At 45.0% G+C, this 18,805-nt stretch overlaps 1 protein-coding gene across 1 annotated transcript in view; it reads left to right on the top strand.

Moving 5' to 3' along the window:
- The window catches only part of LOC139449702 (uncharacterized), a 113,048-nt gene extending 98,794 nt beyond the window's left edge, over positions 1-14,254 (top strand). The window contains exons 62-74 of the mRNA XM_071231208.1: positions 385-549; positions 2,852-2,947; positions 4,491-4,667; positions 6,419-6,493; positions 6,715-6,825; positions 6,911-7,114; positions 7,561-7,681; positions 7,828-7,922; positions 8,734-8,805; positions 9,026-9,202; positions 11,607-11,722; positions 13,240-13,469; positions 13,657-14,254. Coding sequence (XP_071087309.1) covers positions 385-549; positions 2,852-2,947; positions 4,491-4,667; positions 6,419-6,493; positions 6,715-6,825; positions 6,911-7,114; positions 7,561-7,681; positions 7,828-7,922; positions 8,734-8,805; positions 9,026-9,202; positions 11,607-11,722; positions 13,240-13,469; positions 13,657-14,093 — 2,076 coding nt within the window. The 3' untranslated portion in view covers positions 14,094-14,254. The remainder of the gene's footprint in view (positions 1-384; positions 550-2,851; positions 2,948-4,490; positions 4,668-6,418; positions 6,494-6,714; positions 6,826-6,910; positions 7,115-7,560; positions 7,682-7,827; positions 7,923-8,733; positions 8,806-9,025; positions 9,203-11,606; positions 11,723-13,239; positions 13,470-13,656) is intronic.
- Positions 14,255-18,805: the final 4,551 nt, after the last annotated feature.

Here is an 18,805-nt window from a genome sequence, read left to right on the forward strand (position 1 = left end):
TCAAATTGACAAACAAAGAAAGTAGTGTATTCGGCATCACGACAGTCGTCTTTTGTTTGTAAACATAACGGTCAATGAATTCGGATGCGAGTTCAACTCCAAGCATGGTTGTGGCCACCTATCACAGTGGGGAGTTTTGACTGGCGGCAGCAATAGAATAGAGAGCTCCGCGAACGGGCTATCGCTGTGAGGAGCTTGACCCTCAAAGTACACGCCACTCACTCAAGGCTGCCCCAATCTGTTGTGCGGAGTTGTGTCCCTTAGACTACCATTTGTATTGACCCAAGGCCTGATCATCAGTGTTGGTCTGATTGTATGAAAACTGGTGCCTTTAGTTTTTACTGGTCCTATGTGATTGTATCCCAGTTTTCATGTCTGCTGAAGGTGGTGGTGGCTCTGGTCTCCGACAACTTTGAGAAGGATGAGAAATGTCGAGACTTGATGCTGTACACAATGAACACCCTCCACAAAGACTACGTCATCTTGACCATTGGTGGTGGCACGAGCTGGCAGAACACTGACTTGGGCATGAGGATTGGCAAGCAGGAGGTGAGCACTGAGGGGGACTTGGGGACATGGATGTGTGGGGGACTCGGGGACATGGGTGTGAGGGGGACTCAGTGACATGGGTGTGAGGGGGACTCAGGGACACGGGTGTGAGGGGGACACAGGGACATGATTGTGAGGGGGACTCAGTGACATGGGTGTGAGGGGGACTCAGGGACATGGGTGTGATGGGTGTGAGGGGGACACAGGGACATGGGTGTGAGGGGGACTCAGTGACATGGGTGTGAGGGGGACTCAGTGACATGGGTGTGAGGGGGACACAGGGACAAGGATGTGAGGGGGACTCAGGGACGTGGGTGTGAGGGGGACACAGGGACATGGGTGTGAGGGGGACACAGGGACATGGGTGTGAGGGGGACACAGGGACATGGGTGTGAGGGGGACTCAGGGACACGGGTGTGAGGGGTGTGAGGGGGACTTGGGGACATGGGTGTGAGGGGGACACAGGGACATGGGTGTGAGGGGGACTCAGGGACATGGGTGTGAGGGGGACTCAGGGACACGGGTGTGAGGGGTGTGAGGGGGACACAGGGACATGGGTGTGAGGGGGACTCAGGGACATGGGTGTGAGGGGGACTCACTGACATGGGTGTGAGGGGGACTCAGGGACATGGGTGTGAGGGGGACTCAGGGACACGGGTGTGAGGGGGACACAGGGACATGGGTGTGAGGGGGACTCAGTGACATGGGTGTGAGGGGGACACAGGGACATGGGTGTGAGGGGGACACAGGGACATGGGTGTGAGGGGGACTCAGTGACATGGGTGTGAGGGGGACTCAGGGACACGGGTGTGAGGGGTGTGAGGGGGACACAGGGACATGGGTGTGAGGGGGACTCAGGGACACGGGTGTGAGGGGTGTGAGGGGGACACAGGGACATGGGTGTGAGGGGGACACAGGGACATGGGTGTGAGGGGGACACAGTGACATGGGTGTGAGGGGGACTCAGTGACATGGGTGTGAGGGGGACTCAGTGACATGGGTGTGAGGGGGACTCAGTGACATGGGTGTGAGGGGGACACAGTGACATGGGTGTGAGGGGGACACAGGGACATGGGTGTGAGGGGGACACAGGGACATGGGTGTGAGGGGGACACAGGGACATGGGTGTGAGGGGGACTCAGGGACATGGGTGTGAGGGGGACTCAGTGACATGGGTGTGAGGGGGACTCAGTGACATGGGTGTGAGGGGGACTCAGTGACATGGGTGTGAGGGGGACTCAGTGACATGGATGTGAGGGGGACTCAGTGACATGGGTGTGAGGGGGACTCAGGGACATGGGTGTGAGGGGGACACAGTGACATGGGTGTGAGGGGGACTCAGTGACATGGGTGTGAGGGGGACACAGTGACATGGATGTGAGGGGGACTCAGTGACATGGGTGTGAGGGGGACTCAGTGACATGGATGTGAGGGGGACTCAGGGACGTGGGTGTGAGGGGGACTCAGGGACATGGATGTGAGGGGGACTCAGTGACATGGGTGTGAGGGGGACTCAGTGACATGGATGTGAGGGGGACTCAGTGACATGGGTGTGAGGGGGACTCAGTGACATGGGTGTGAGGGGGACTCAGTGACATGGGTGTGAGGGGGACTCAGTGACATGGATGTGAGGGGGACTCAGTGACATGGGTGTGAGGGGGACTCAGTGACATGGGTGTGAGGGGGACTCAGTGACATGGGTGTGAGGGGGACTCAGGGACATGGATGTGAGGGGGACTCAGTGACATGGATGTGAGGGGGACTCAGGGACATGGGTGTGAGGGGGACTCAGGGACATGGGTGTGAGGGGGACTCAGGGATGTGGGTGTGAGGGGGACTCAGTGACATGGATGTGAGGGGGACTCAGGGACATGGGTGTGAGGGGGACTCAGGGATGTGGGTGTGAGGGGGACTCAGTGACATGGATGTGAGGGGGACTCAGGGACATGGGTGTGAGGGGGACACAGGGACATGGGTGTGAGGGGTGTGAGGGGGACACAGGGATGTGGGTGTGAGGGGGACTCAGTGACATGGATGTGAGGGGGACTCAGGGACATGGATGTGAGGGGTGTGAGGGGGACTCAGGGACATGGGTGTGAGGGGGACTCAGTGACATGGATGTGAGGGGGACTCAGGGACGTGGGTGTGAGGGGGACTCAGTGACATGGATGTGAGGGGGACTCAGGGACGTGGGTTTGAGGGGTGTGAGTGGATGAGCAGTGGGGTTTTCTGTTGTGTTCAAGGTTATTTCTCTCATAGAGATCCTGCAGTTCTGAGTAATCCTGACTGTTCTTTTTCTCAGCTGATGGTGATGGCAAAGACCAAGTCGCGATACAGAGACAAGGTCAAGGAACTCCAGAAGTTGGTGCAGCAAAAGCTGAGAGGAATACAGACCAAGGTAGGAGGGACACAAAGAGGTGTAGAGGGTGCGGGTGGGTAGAAGGAGGTGTAGAGGATGTGGGTGAGTACCAGGAAGTGTAGAGGATGAGGGTGTGTACAAGGATGTGTAGAGGACGAGGGTGTGTACAAGGATGTGTAGAGGATGATGTTGTGTACAAGGATGTGTAGAGGATGAGGGTGGTTACAAGGAGGTGTAGAGGATGCGGGTGGGTACAAGGTGTAGAGGATGAGGGTGTGTACAATGATGTGTAGAGGATGATGTTGTGTACAAGGATGTGTAGAGGATGAGGGTGGGTATAAGGTGGACAGGATGAGGGTGTGTACAAGGATTTGTAGAGGATGAGGGTGTGTACAAGGATGTGTAGAGGATGAGCGTGGGTACAAGGATGTGTAGAGCATGAGGGTGTGTACAAGGATGTGTAGAGGATGAATGTGTGTACAAGGAGGTGTAGAGGATGAGGGTGTGTACAAGGATGTGTAGAGGATGAGGGTGTGTACAAGGATGTGTAGAGGATGAGCGTGGGTACAAGGAGGTGTAGAGGATGAGGGTGTGTACAAGGAGGTGTAGAGGATGAGGGTGTGTACAAGGATGTGTACAGGATGAGCGTGGGTACAAGGAGGTGTAGAGGATGAGGGTGTGTACAAGGAGTTGTAGAGGATGAGTGTGTGTACAAGGAGGTGTAGAGGATGAGGGTGTGTACAAGGAGGTGTAGAGGATGTGGGTGGTTACAAGGAGGTGTAGAGTATGCGGGTGGGTACAAGGATGTGTAGAGGATGCGGGTGGTTACAAGGAGGTGTAGAGGATGAGGGTGTGTACAAGGAGATGTAGAGGATGAGGATGGGTACAAGGTGTACAGGATGAGGGTGTGTACAATGATGTGTAGAGGAAGATGTTGTGTACAAGGATGTGTACAGGATGAGGGTGGGTATAAGGTGGACAGGATGAGGGTGTGTACAAGGATGTGTAGAGGATGTGGGTGGGTACAAGGATGTGTAGAGGATGTGGGTGGGTACAAGGATGTGTAGAGGATGAGGGTGTGTACAAGGAGGTGTAGAGGATGTGGGTGTGTACAAGGAGGTGTAGAGGATGAGGGTGTGTACAAGGAGGTGTAGAGGATGAGGGTGTGTACAAGGAGGTGTAGAGGATGAGGGTGGGTACAAGGATGTGTAGAGGATGAGGGTGTGTACAAGGATGTGTACAGGATGAGGGTGTGTACAAGGAGGTGTAGAGGATGAGGGTGTATACAAGGATGTGTACAGGATGAGGGTGTGTACAAGGATGTGTACAGGATGAGGGTGTGTACAAGGTGTACAGGATGCGGGTGAAGACCCTCTCCAGTTCTTACATTTATACACAATTTCAGCATGTTAAATACAGTCAATAGAGAGGGGTTCAGAGTATAGGGTAAAATACATGAGATTGTATGTGTACACATGTTGATCAAAGCGATATGCCTCACGCTGTCTTTGTACAGCCTTACACATTTGATTATTTTTCTGAAATATAAAATGGTCACTGGTAATGTGATTCCATGTTGCAGAGCAAGGAGTACCCCTTGTGTTTCATCAGCTACTGTTGGTGCAACTCTAAGGATGCTGTTTCACAGGGCACAAAAGCTCGCCCTGGCTCTGTGGGGTGGGGAGACCCTCGGAGCCTCAAGAAATACTTGGAAAGTAACGGTGTTTCTACCTGGATTGACCATGAACAGATGGTCACGGTAAGACACCTGGTTCGCAGTGAAAGACTAAACTCAGATTAACTAAACATGAAATCCCCTTGCAATCAACTAAACGTGAAATCCCCTTGTAATCAACTAAACGTGAAATTCCCTTGTGATCAACTAAACGTGAAATCCCCTTGTAATCAGCTAAATGTGAAATCCCCTTGTAATCAACTAAAGGTGAAATCCCCTTGTAATCAACTAAAGGTGAAATCCCCTTGTAATCAACTAAACGTGAAATCCCCTAGTAATCAACTAAACGTGAAATCCCCTAGTAATCAACTAAACGTGAAATCCCCTAGTAATCAACTAAACGTGAAATCCCCTTGTAATCAACTAAACGTGAAATCCCCTTGCAATCAATTAAACGTGAAATCTCCTTGTAATCAACTAAACGTGAAATCCCCTTGTAATCAACTAAATGTGAAATCCGCTTGTAATCAACTAAACGTGAAATCCCCTTGTAATGTAATGAACAATGAAAATGTAATAAGATTAAATGAAATGGATTTGAATCTTTAAGTGAAGTTGCCGTTTGATTAGCGTATGTTAACAATGTAAATGGGTCACTCTCTCAACTATTTCTGTTCTGTTCTATTTCTGTACTATTCTAATTCACTATTTGGTAACCTAGAGAGAGATATCCATTTACTACTTGCACCTATGAATGCCAGAAGCCAACTGAAATAAACTGTGTCGTGAGCATTCGCATTTTACACTCATCCAGCAAGAAGCACGTGCTGCATGCCAACTTTAATGCTTTCCGCGAAGCGGTTGTATACCTATGAATCAACCACTGTGTCCAGGAACATGACACTTGTTCCCAGACACTTGTTTCCGGACACTTCAGAACAAACACCTAACAAAGAAGAAGCAAGCTAGTTCAAACATTGCTTGTAAATGAACTCATGATGCTCTCCATATTCCCTTTGACCCGTCTTTTTGTGTTTCCAGTCTTTAAGTCTTCCCCATTTTCTTGATATTACAGTTTTTAAATGTTCCTATTTTCTTGTGTTCCCAGTCTTTTAGTGATCACCATTTTCTTGTGTTTCCAGTCTTTTAGTGTTCCCTATTTCCTTGTGTTTCCAGTCTTTTAGTCTTCCCCATTTTCTTTATATTACAGTTTTTAAATGTTCCTATTTTCTTGTGTTCCCAGTCTTTTAGTGATCACCATTTTCTTGGATTCCCGATCTGTAAGTGTTTCCCATACTCTTGTGGTCCCAGATTTTAAGTGCTCCCTATCTGCTAGTGTTCCACAACTTGAAATGTTACCCGGTCTCAAGTGTTCCCCTAATTCAAGCGTTGCCAGTGTTAAAGTGATCCTTGTGCTTCCATGGTTTCTGTCTCTTTGTATGCTTCTTAAGCTTTGTTTTGATCCTACTCTCCGTTGATTGACTGCTGACTTTGTGGGCATGTCAAGTTATGTGCATAAATAAAACAATCACCTGATTCATGTCACGCCACAGTATGTATGTCATTTTTGTCTGCTTTGATATAAACAAATGTTTTTGGTTAAACTATTGTATGTTTTCATTGTCGAATTTAATAATAAGCATTGACTGTGTATTTATTTTCGGTTCATTGAGGTATGATTTGAAAAACCTACGCTACATGGATTCTTAAAATTTGCACATTGGTTTACAGATTCATACCTCAATGACCCGAAAAAAAATACACAGTCAATCCTTAATTGACTTTGCAAAGATTTGGATTGTTGTCACAGAAGATCATTTTCCATACATTTTCAGGGTAAAGGGCTGTTTGAAAACATAACTCAAGGAATGCGCTATGCTAAAGTGATGGTTGCCTGTGTGTCAGACGAGGTAAGCCTTCACTTCAGATGTGTTAATCCAGACATGTCTGGCAACAGTGCACATAGTATTTGTATGTTGATCACATGAAGATTATCCATTGAAGTTTTGTGTCTGCATTGAATTTGTGAATCAGCTGAAGCAGAATCATTGTTTGTTCTTTGAAGCCCAAAGGCTGACTCCAGGGAATCTGTGTCTCATGTTTCACGTAATTCAATATTCTGTGTTTCCAGTATGCTGAGTCTGCAAACTGTATGATGGAGCTGAGATTTGGAGTGCTGAATCTGAATCTTCCCCTCATCCTGGCCGTGGTGGGGTCTGGCAGCGAGTGGATGTACATGGAGGTAAGACCTTGATCCTGGATGTGTTTGACGTAAGAACAAAGGCTGACCATGTCCACTCCCTCACTCACCCTGTTCTTTGTCACAGGCGGGGGCGCTGGCTCAGAGAGCCAAGGCTGATCGGGTCCATTTCCAGGAGGAGAGCTCCACTGCTTACTCTAGCCTGCTGAAGCTGGTGAAGCAGCAGTTGCCACAGAAAGCTGGAGAATCCTCTGTGAAGAAGGAGGTGATGAAGCAAGAGATGAGAGACATGCAGAAGGCCGCCATCAGCCAGAACAACATCAGGTTCCAGGTGAAGCATCTGCCATGTTGACATCTGCACCACTAGCGTCACCTTCCTCACCCCACGTCCCGTTCCTCACCAAACGTCCCCTTCCTCACCCCACACCACCTTCCTCATCCAACATCCCTACCTCACCAAACGTCCCCTTCCTAACCCAACGTCCCCTTCCTCACCCCACGTCCCTTCCTCACCCCACATCCCCTTTCTAACCCCACATCCCCTTTCTAACCCCACATCCCCTTCCTAACCCCACATCCCCTTTCTTACCCCACATCCCCTTCCTCACCCCACATCCCCTTCCTCACCCACACCCCTTCCTCATCCCCTATCCTCTTCCTCATTCCACACCCCCTTCATCACCCACACCCTTTCTCACCCCACGTCCCCTTCCTGCTTCTTCCTTCGTTGTTCTTCTCTGTTCATGTTTTCTTTTAAGTTTTGCTTCACATTCATAGGAAGAGTATGAACTGACTCAGCGTCGTTTCATGCGTCACATCATCACCTTCGTCAGCAACATGGACACTACCCCAATGCCCAGACTTGCTGTCATCGACTTTGACAGGAAGCCTTTATCAAGTGAGTAATGTCTCATGATCTGAGAATGTTTCCTACGTTACTGTTGTGGTAACTCCTTGCATCAATTGATGCTGGCTTAGCTAAGAGCACAACACCCTTACAAATGTAAGTGCTTTGATTCAATAACAAAATTTACTTCATTTCAGAACAGACAGAGAGCTCGGAGTCAACGTCTAGTCAGTCTTCTCGTCCAAAATCTTCTCGACCAAGGACAGCATCAAGGATCCGTGAACGCATCGAGGTAGGAAGGATCTGTCATATCTTACATTCAGGGTTATATGAAACTTTAACAGTTAGGCATTTCAAAGAAAATTACAGCCAGACTTAAACTCCCTGTTGACAACTGCCAAGTGCTGCACTATCCATGAGTTTGTCAGTGAAGGAAGAGTTCAACTGTTAAGTGCTACACAGTGTGTAAGTGTGTCAGTGAAAGAAGACTTAAACTGTTAAGTGCTACACAGTGTGTAAGTGTGTCAGTGAAAGAAGACTTAAACTGTTAAGTGCTACACAGTGTGTGAGTGTGTCAGTGAAAGAAGACTTAAACTGTTAAGTGCTACACAGTGTGTAAGTGTGTCAGTGAAACAAGAGTTCAACTGTTAAGTGCTACACAGTGTGTAAGTGTGTCAGTGAAAGAAGAGTTCAACTGTTAAGTGCTACACAGTGTGTAAGTGTGTCAGTGAAAGAAGAGTTCAACTGTTAAGTGCTACACAGTGTGTAAGTGTGTCAGTGAAAGAAGAGTTCAACTGTTAAGTGCTACACAGTGTGTAAGTGTGTCAGTGAAAGAAGAGTTCAACTGTTAAGTGCTACACAGTGTGTAAGTGTGTCAGTGAAAGAAGAGTTCAACTGTTAAGTGCTACACAGTGTGTAAGTGTGTCAGTGAAAGAAGAGTTCAACTGTTAAGTGCTACACAGTGTGTAAGTGTGTCAGTGAAAGAAGAGTTCAACTGTTAAGTGCTACACAGTGTGTAAGTGTGCCAGTGAAAGAAGACTTAAACTGTTAAGTGCTACAGTGTGTAAGTGTGTCAGTGAAGGAAACACTTTGTATTCATGCAGATGGTCAACCCAGACCTGCAGAACTGGGAGTCGGACAGCTTCTGCCTTCTGCTGCTTTGCGAGTATGAAGAGGTGAGTTACCCAGGAGAAGATTCACCCATAAAGTACCTGACAACTGCTCTTACTGAAACTGTTCCCTGCAAACTGCTCTTACTGAAACTGTTCCCTGCAAAGTGTTCCCTGCAAACTGTTCTCACTAAAATTGTTCCCTACAAACTGCTCTTTCTGAAACTTTTCCCTGCAAACTGTTCTCTCTGAAACTGTTTCCTGACATTTTCGTTTGATTTTACAGGGTTGGCATCTGTGTGAACAGTCATTTCCTTTAACAAAGACGGAGGAGTTTGTCAGTCAGATGAAGAAGGTGTCTCCCTACCTGGCTCGCATCTACGCCATCCTGCGGCAGAGTTCCATGCAGCTCAACTGTCTGAGTGGAGACACCGGCAAGCAGTTCCTGGACTGGGTGGAGCAGGTGACACACTCTTGTGTAGACAACATAGGGCGTAACAATATACCTCCCTTGTCACAGGGATCATCTACTTGTGTAGACTACGTAGGGCGTAACAATACACTTCCCCCCCTCAGGGGTCATCTACTTGTGTAGACTACGTAGGGCGTAACAATACACTTCCCCCCCTCAGGGATCATCTACTTGTGTAGACTACGTAGGGCGTAACAATATACCTCCCTGTCACAGGGGTCATCTACTTGTGTAGACTACGTAGGGCGTAACAATACACTTCCCCCCCTCAGGGATCATCTACTTGTGTAGACTATGTAGGGCGTAACAATACACCTCCATCGTCACAGGGGTCATCTACTTGTGGACTACGTAGGGCGTAACAATTCTCTGTTCCGCCAAAGGGGTCATCTACTTGTGTAGACTACGTAGGGCGTAACAATACACCGCCCCGCCACAGGGGTCATCTACTTGTGTAGACTACGTAGGGCGTAACAATACACTTCCCCCCCTCAGGGGTCATCTACTTGTGTAGACTATGTAGGGCGTAACAATACACCTCCCCCCCTCAGGGGTCATCTACTTGTGTAGACTACGTAGGGCGTAACAATACACTTCCCCCCCTCAGGGATCATCTACTTGTGTAGACTATGTAGGGCGTAACAATACACCTCCATCGTCACAGGGGTCATCTACTTGTGGACTACGTAGGTCGTAACAATTCTCCGCTCCGCCAAAGGGGTCATCTACTTGTGTAGACTACGTAGGGCGTAACAATACACTTCCCCCCTCAGGGGTCATCTACTTGTGTAGACTACGTAGGGCGTAACAATACACTTCCCCCCCTCAGGGGTCATCTACTTGTGTAGACTACGTAGGGCGTAACAATACACTTCCCCCCCTCAAGGATCATCTACTCGTGTAGACTATGTAGGGCGTAACAATACACCTCCATCGTCACAGGGGTCATCTACTTGTGGACTACGTAGGGCGTAACAATTCTCCGCTCCGCCAAAGGGGTCATCTACTTGTGTAGACTACGTAGGGCGTAACAATACACTTCCCCCCCTCAGGGGTCATCTACTTGTGTAGACTACGTAGGGCGTAACAATACACCACCCCGCCACAGGGGTCATCTACTTGTGTAGACTACGTAGGGCGTAACAATACACTTCCCCCCCTCAGGGGTCATCTACTTGTGTAGACTACGTAGGGCGTAACAATACACCACCCCGCCACAGGGGTCATCTACTTGTGTAGACTACGTAGGGCGTAACAATACACTTCCCCCCCTCAGGGGTCATCTACTTGTGTAGACTATGTAGGGCGTAACAATACACCTCCCCCCCTCAGGGGTAATCTACTTGTGTAGACTACGTAGGGCGTAACAATACACTTCCCCCCCTCAGGGATCATCTACTTGTGTAGACTATGTAGGGCGTAACAATACACCTCCATCGTCACAGGGGTCATCTACTTGTGGACTACGTAGGTCGTAACAATTCTCCGCTCCGCCAAAGGGGTCATCTACTTGTGTAGACTACGTAGGGCGTAACAATACACTTCCCCCCTCAGGGGTCATCTACTTGTGTAGACTACGTAGGGCGTAACAATACACTTCCCCCCCTCAGGGGTCATCTACTTGTGTAGACTACGTAGGGCGTAACAATACACTTCCCCCCCTCAAGGATCATCTACTCGTGTAGACTATGTAGGGCGTAACAATACACCTCCATCGTCACAGGGGTCATCTACTTGTGGACTACGTAGGGCGTAACAATTCTCCGCTCCGCCAAAGGGGTCATCTACTTGTGTAGACTACGTAGGGCGTAACAATACACTTCCCCCCCTCAGGGGTCATCTACTTGTGTAGACTACGTAGGGCGTAACAATACACCACCCCGCCACAGGGGTCATCTACTTGTGTAGACTACGTAGGGCGTAACAATACACTTCCCCCCCTCAGGGGTCATCTACTTGTGTAGACTATGTAGGGCGTAACAATACACCTCCATCGTCACAGGGGTCATCTACTTGTGGACTACGTAGGGCGTAACAATTCTCCGCTCCGCCAAAGGGGTCATCTACTTGTGTAGACTACGTAGGGCGTAACAATACACTTCCCCCCCTCAGGGGTCATCTACTTGTGTAGACTACGTAGGGCGTAACAATACACCGCCCCGCCACAGGGGTCATCTACTTGTGTAGACTACGTAGGGCGTAACAATACTCAGCCCCGCCACAGGGGTCATCTACTTGTGTAGACAACGTAGGGAATAACAATACACCTCCCCTGCCACAGGGGTCATCTACTTGTGTAGACAACGTAGGGGGTTACAATATACCTCCATTCCTACTTGATATTGGTGTGATGTGCGTCATGTTTACAGTGAACAAGTTGCTGTTGTCATTTTAGGAGGCCCAAGGTTCTGATTTCTTGGAGGCGTATGAAGACATGCGGGTCTTCATCAATGACAGCATGAAACTTCGGCAGAAGGAAGTGTGGCAAACATTCATCAGCCAGTTGTGCAGGTGAGTTGTGTACCTCCACATGTTATCCTACCTTGTATCAGCAGGTGAGTTGTGTACCCCCACGTGTTATCTTACCTAGTATCAGCAGGTGAGTTGTGTACCCCCACGTGTTATCTTACCTAGTATCAGCAGGTGAGTTGTGTACCTCCACGTGTTATCCGGACTTGTATCAGCAGGTGAGTTGTGTACCTCCTCGTGTTATCCGGACTTGTATCAGCAGGTGAGTTGTGTACCTCCACGTGTTATCCGGCCTTGTATCAGCAGGTGAGTTGTGTACCTCCACATGTTATCCTACCTTGTATCAGCAGGTGAGTTGTGTACCTCCACGTGTTATCCTACCTTGTATCAGCAGGTGAGTTGTGTACCTCCACGTGTTATCCTACCTTGTATCAGCAGGTGAGTTGTGTACCTCCACGTGTTATCCTACCTTGTATCAGCAGGTGAGTTGCGTACGTCCACGTGTTATCCTACCTTGTATCAGCAGGTGAGTTGTGTACCTCAACGTGTTATCCGGAAATGTTATTTCCCTAGTGCGTGACTAGCTTCTTACACTCTCAGTAACATTGTTGAACCTCTAACCCCAATTGTACTAACGTTTACACTTAGGAGATGCCAATACAGTTTGAAAAGGTTTATGACTGACCATATTTTCCAGATGAATTTAACTGTTTATCCCCTGCCGGGCCAGAATGACCGAAGGGGGATTATGTCGTGGCGCAGTGCGTCCGTCCGTCTGTCCGTCCGTCTGTCCACCCCACAGGGGTTACTAAGCTTGTGAAATCAACACCTCCTACAGTTTCCAGAGAATATCCCTGAAACTCTACACACAAGATGTCAACATGTTGATGATACGCATATCACAGTTCCGTTTCATTTGGACTAATTTTGACAGAGTTACTCGCCCTGTTTTACAGTGCTTCATTTGCCTAATTGTGAGAGAGGTACTAAGCTTGTGAAATCAACTCCTCCTACAGTTTCCAGAGAATATCCCTGACACTCTACACACAAGATGTTGACATGTTGATGATACGCATATCGCAGTCCCGTTTCATTTCGACAAATTTTGACAGAGTTACTGCCCTTGTTTTACGGAGCTAAAAAAATGCGGGGGATGTTGTGCTCTCAGAGCACTCTTGTTGTTTGTTTGATCAGATTGGTTCAAGATTGCAGACGAACGGAAAATCACCCAAATTCACCTTCTTGTGTAGACAACAATTCTTACTATACCAATTACAGGAAAGTTGAAATGAAATAGAAATTCAAATTGACAAACAAAGAAAATAATTTAGTTAGGGTAAGAGTATTTGGCATCACGGCAGTCATCGCTTGTTTGTAATTACAGGCATTACAGTCCGTCGGTTGTGAATTCAACTCCAAGCATGGTTGTGACAACATATCACAGTTGGAAGTTTTGACTGGTGGCAGCGATAGTAAAGAGAGCTCTTTGAACAGGCTATCGCTGTGAGGAGCTTGAAGTGACATTGCCCTATTTACAGGTATTATCTCCCTTGTTATAGGTGTCATCTGCCGAGCGGTAAGGTGTTCTGGCTTTGCAAGAAGCATCAGTCTGGGCCTCGGATCACAAAATTGAGTCAGGATACTGGATCTCGGGTCAACCAGAGGAAGGTCATATTTGAGGATGCCATTCTCCTCAAGGAGCTGATCGAGAAATCTGAAGTTTACCAGAAGAAGAAAGTGGAGAAATCCAACATAAAACAGCTGGAACCTACACCAACAACACCTGAGGGTAGCTTCATTTCAATGTTAATCACAATTTATTATTTCTCTCTAAAATCATAAAACAATGGAAGTATAAGTTATTTTGAAACAAGAGAACAAATTAGTAATCATGGTAATTGGCTTGAATATCTGTCATCCCCTTTCTATTCTCCCCAAAACATGGCAGGTCTATGTTTATGCCTATTTGCTTTTAGAAAATACCAAGCTTCAAGGAAAACAAAATGCCACGGAGGCTAAACAACAGGACCCAAAAGCAGGACGTGAGGATGAGGACAAGTCAGGACAAACCAGTCAATCACCTGAAGACAGAACACAGTCTGATGCCCCTACACCAGGGGTAGGTAACCCTGCCAGTCAGAAGCTTTCCTCAGTACAATCAAAGGCAAACCTCCCACCTGCAACAAAACAAGAGCCTCCAACCTCGACAAAACAAGAGCCTCCAACCTCAACAAAACAAGAGCCTCCACCCTCAACAACACAACAGCCCTTGCCCTCAACAACAAAACAAGCCCCCAAACAGGAAACAGCATCTAAACAAGCTGCCCCAAGCAAAACCAAGGACAAACCATCACAGAAGTCATCTGGAAAAGAAAGTAGGAATGTTGAGAGCAAGGCGTGTTCTCTACAGTAAAAGGCTCCACTAACAGTGCTTGGTTTACACTGTGTCACTGTAGCTCAGGAATAATCAACAACCCAATCAATATTTTAGGCTTAAAAAAATAAAAGAATTGGTTCTCAGACAATATTTTTTTTAAATAAACCGCGGGTGGGCAGTGTCTTTTTTTGTCTTTTTTTGTCTTTTTTTTTCAAACTAGTATGTAACCAATAAACAGTTGTGTAATCAATAAATAATTGTGTACAATCAACCCGGGAAAGGGCCTCCCTACAGAAATGTATTCCTTGATGAGTAAAATACTGGAATACAGTATTTGACTACCGTTGGACTTTTTAAGGATTTTTTGTGTTTTTTTTTAAAAATGGAAATAAAAATGAAACGTGCGGCGAACTTTATGATGATGCGGGCGGTGCCTGAGAACCAAGACTATGGGTTTTTTTAGCCTTTAAGAATTTTTCAAATACCAGCATGTGACGGTAGTTGTCGTCTAATGTATTTAAACAACAGTAGTTATAGATGTATAGCCACTCTGATATATATATATGCTAAGACAGAGGTTTTCTTGTTTGTTTATTTGTTGTTGTTTTTAAAAAAAAGATATTTTTTTATTCCATTTTCTATCATATTTTACATTTCAATATCATACATAGAGTGTGCATGGATTTATTGTGACATTATTGGCTTGTTTGTAGCATGGACAGATCTGATATCATAGTTATACAGAGTCTCTAAATAATCCATGTAGAGAAGACCAGAAGGCATGGGAACTTGCATAATTACAATTTGAATATGCAATACATTTTGTAATTTCATAATATCGAAGTTTTTCCTTTTGAATCAGTAAAAAGATTGGTTTTACTTTTTTTATTATTAAATGAGTGCAGGATAGATTTGGTTGCCATAATTACTGCATTGAGTGAATTGTTATTCTTCTCTTTAAATCCAAACAGTATGTGTTCATTACTAAAATTAACTCTGCCTTCCGTATAGTTTCCAAGCCAATCTGAAAGTTTCATCCATATATTAGCAGCATAGTGACAATTAAATAATACATGAGTAATTGTTTCAGATGGTTCATTACATCATGAACAAACTGGCGATTCAACATATTCAATTTTAAATAAATAACTGTTAGTACTTAACATATTATGTATAACTTTAAATTTAAACCATCTTAATTCTGAACTTTGTGTACATCTTTTGGCCATAAGGTTAAAGTTTGTCCACTCTGTATCTGTATATTGTTTTACTGAAACACTTATGTTTAATATATTTAGGGTTTAATAGGGCTTCATAAAATACCTTGCTTCCCTTTTTATAGTTTGTTTGATACATGATATGGCAGTATAAGCCTTTGGCAAACTTTAGCACAAGGTATTATATTAAGTTATTCTATAAATACCAGACTATTGCTAGTTTTAGTCCTTGATAGGTCAAAAAGTCTGTCTTCAAACTGTATTTTTGTACAATTTCATCAAAATCATGTAATTTCCCTGTGTCATGAATGAAGTCATATATGTATGCCAAAACAGAGTTGAGTGTCCAATACTCAAACCATGATATCATGAAATGAATAGAACTGCCCTTACAGCTTTGCTGTTGATTTTGTAAATTTAGTCAAATTTGGAGTAGCGTTTTACTTCTTTTTGCCAGTTATTAGGCTGGACCTTTTCCAATATATCTTGGTGACATAGTTGTCCACACAGTCTGTTTAGGTTGTGTGATATTGATATGTTGTCATTTCTTTATTGTTTGTCTTAGGGATGACAAAGGCTTTCTTGATGGCTTTGGGTGTAACAACTGTTTGACAATGATCCCCCCCCCCCCCCCCATAGTTTTGTGTGTAACAAATGTTTGACAATGATTTTCACCCCATAGTTTTGTGTGTAACAAATGTTTGACAATGATTTTCACCCCATAGTTTTGTGTGTAACAAATGTTTGACAATGATTCCCCCCTCCCATAGTTTTGTGTGTAACAAATGTTTGACAATGATTTTGCCCCCCATAGTTTTGTGTGTAACAAATGTTTGACAATGATTTTGCCCCCCATAGTTTTGTGTGTAACAAATGTTTGACAATGATTTTGCCCCCATAGTTTTGTGTGTAACAAATGTTTGACAATGATTTTGCCCCCATAGTTTTGTGTGTAACAAATGTTTGACAATGATTTTGCCCCCATAGTTTTGTGTGTAACAAATGTTTGACAATGATTTTGACCCATAGTTTTGTGTGTAACAAATGTTTGACAATGATTCCACCCCCCATAGTTTTGTGTGTAACAAATGTTTGACAATGATTTTGCCCCAATAGTTTTGTGTGTAACAAATGTTTGACAATGATTTTGCGCCAATAGCTTTGTGTGTAACAAATGTTTGACAATGATTTTGCCCCAATAGTTTTTATGTGTAACAAATGTTTGACAATGATTTTGCCCCAATAGTTTTGTGTGCAACAAATGTTTGACAATGATTTTGCCCCAATAGTTTTGTGTGTAACAAATGTTTGACAATGATTTTGCATCAATAGTTTTGTGTGTAACAAATGTTTGACAATGATTTTGCCCCAATAGTTTTGTGTGTAACAAATATTTGACAATGATTTTGCCCCAATAGCTTTATGTGTAACAAATGTTTGACAATGATTTTGCCCTCATAGCTTTGTGTGTAACAAATGTTTGACAGTGATTTTGCCCCAATAGTTTTGTGTGTAACAAATATTTGACAATGATTTTGCCTCAATAGTGTTGTGTGTAACAAATGTTTGACAATGATTTTCACCCAATAGTGTTGTGTGTAACAAATGTTTGACAATGATTTTCACCCCATAATTTTTGTGTGTAACAAGTGTTTGACAATGACTGTTTCTTGATAGCACCTTACACAGGGTAGGATGGCAGATGCTACATTTTTAGTGAGGTAGATGGTATTTTAAGTTGTGATTTTCTAAAAACATATCAATGCAGATCTGATGTTGCACATTTGTGTTTATTGTTATGACATACCCGGTATTCAGAGTTTTGAAACAGAGACCTGATGTTTCCCTTGTTATCATAGATGACCCCATTGTTTTGAAGTTAAGTTTGTTTCGAGAAATCGGGGTCAGTATATACTTGAGAACCACGTTTGAAGTGATGCCAGTTGATATATCTGTGATAGACGTCTCAGGTTAGCGTCTCAGCCCACCTGGGCTACCATGCCATAATACACATAGTTCTGCTCAATACAGGGTTTCAACTTTTTTATACATTTGATATTTTTCTGGTTTATTTTTTAGAGTTTATACATACGTACCTCAGACACAACTTGCAGTGCAATTTCAATGTGTTTTGTTTTGTAATATCTGTGTGGGCCGTGTTGTATTTGTGTGTTTACAAACAAATTTGTTATTTAACTGGGTGTAATAAGTTAAGAATATATGTTGTGTCCAAATATTACGGAGCAGTGGGAATCATCAAGACATATCTTCTGATCTATATGGTAATGGCAAATGGAAATGATATGATCATAACTGCTGGGGAGTAGGCAATCAGACCTCATGGGTTCTAATGGTTGGTGTGCTGAGATGATGGTAGCACTAGGTTGGGGGGTCAAATTTGAAATTTGCATTTTGCAAGCAACGACCCTTATATTAGATAAAACCAGCTCTGGTGGCCAGATATGCACAACTCCTTTGAGGCATACTTCTGATGAGTTGACCAATGCTTCTGATGAGTCGACCAATGCTTCTGATGAGTCGACCAATGTCAGCTTGAACTGTGTTCTGCACATAGTGAGAGCAACACCGAGTGCACCTGTACAAGGATATACATGTGATAGACGGTGGCCATTTTCACATTTGTTTTCACAGCAACAATCATTAACACATGAATTTCTATATTTTCTTGTAAACAGTTTCAGGGAAACAGTTGATTTCAGAATAAAGCAAAACTCATGCTAAAGGAAATATAGGCTACTGCCCCAGGTCACCAGCGCGACCAGGATGTTGTTGCCCCCAGCTATATATGGCTACTGTTACCTCTCTCATCTGAAGATGTGAATCTGAAGCCAGGATGGCTGTACTTGCCATGACATTGTTCCTCGATCACGCTGCGACTATTGTAGTTGACTCTCCGTGGAAGACATTTGTGGTTGTAAGATTGCTTAAATAATGAGCGCCCTTACTTTTGTATATTTATGGCGTACAAACCCTTCACTCAGAGATCTACCTATTTGTTATGCCCGTTAGTTATTTTGTGTCTTGTATTTATCAAGTGATGATGATGTCTGTGAGTAAGTAGATGTCTAGATCTGTACTCCTCTGACCTACCTCGTTTTTGTAAATTTCATCAGATACCTGTATTTTATTTACATTCATTTTTATATTAAGCTGCACCTGAAGTATTCCCTGTGATTTTATCTTTCTTCTTTTACTTTTCAATAAAAACGTACTCGTGACTGATGAGTGATGTTTCTGTAAAGCTCAGCCCCCTGACAAGAGGATATGTTGAACAGACCCACATATAGACATCGATATTTAGTAGCTGTACTCTTTTCACAATCAAACAGCATGTTCTGAAGTCGCAAGCTTTTATGTCTGTCCCAAGTAGCCAAGTTCCTCCTGAGTCACTGTCCCAAGTAGCCAAGGTGCCCCTGAGTCACTGTCCCGAGTAGCCAAGGTGCCCCAGAGTCTGTCCCAAGTAGCCAAGGTGCCCCTGAGTCACTGTCTCAAGGTGCCCCTGAGTCACTG

This window comes from Haliotis cracherodii, unplaced genomic scaffold (genome assembly GCF_022045235.1).
Source record: "Haliotis cracherodii isolate W230 unplaced genomic scaffold, xgHalCrac1.p SCAF_8, whole genome shotgun sequence".
Classification (NCBI taxonomy): Eukaryota; Metazoa; Mollusca; class Gastropoda; order Lepetellida; family Haliotidae; genus Haliotis; species Haliotis cracherodii.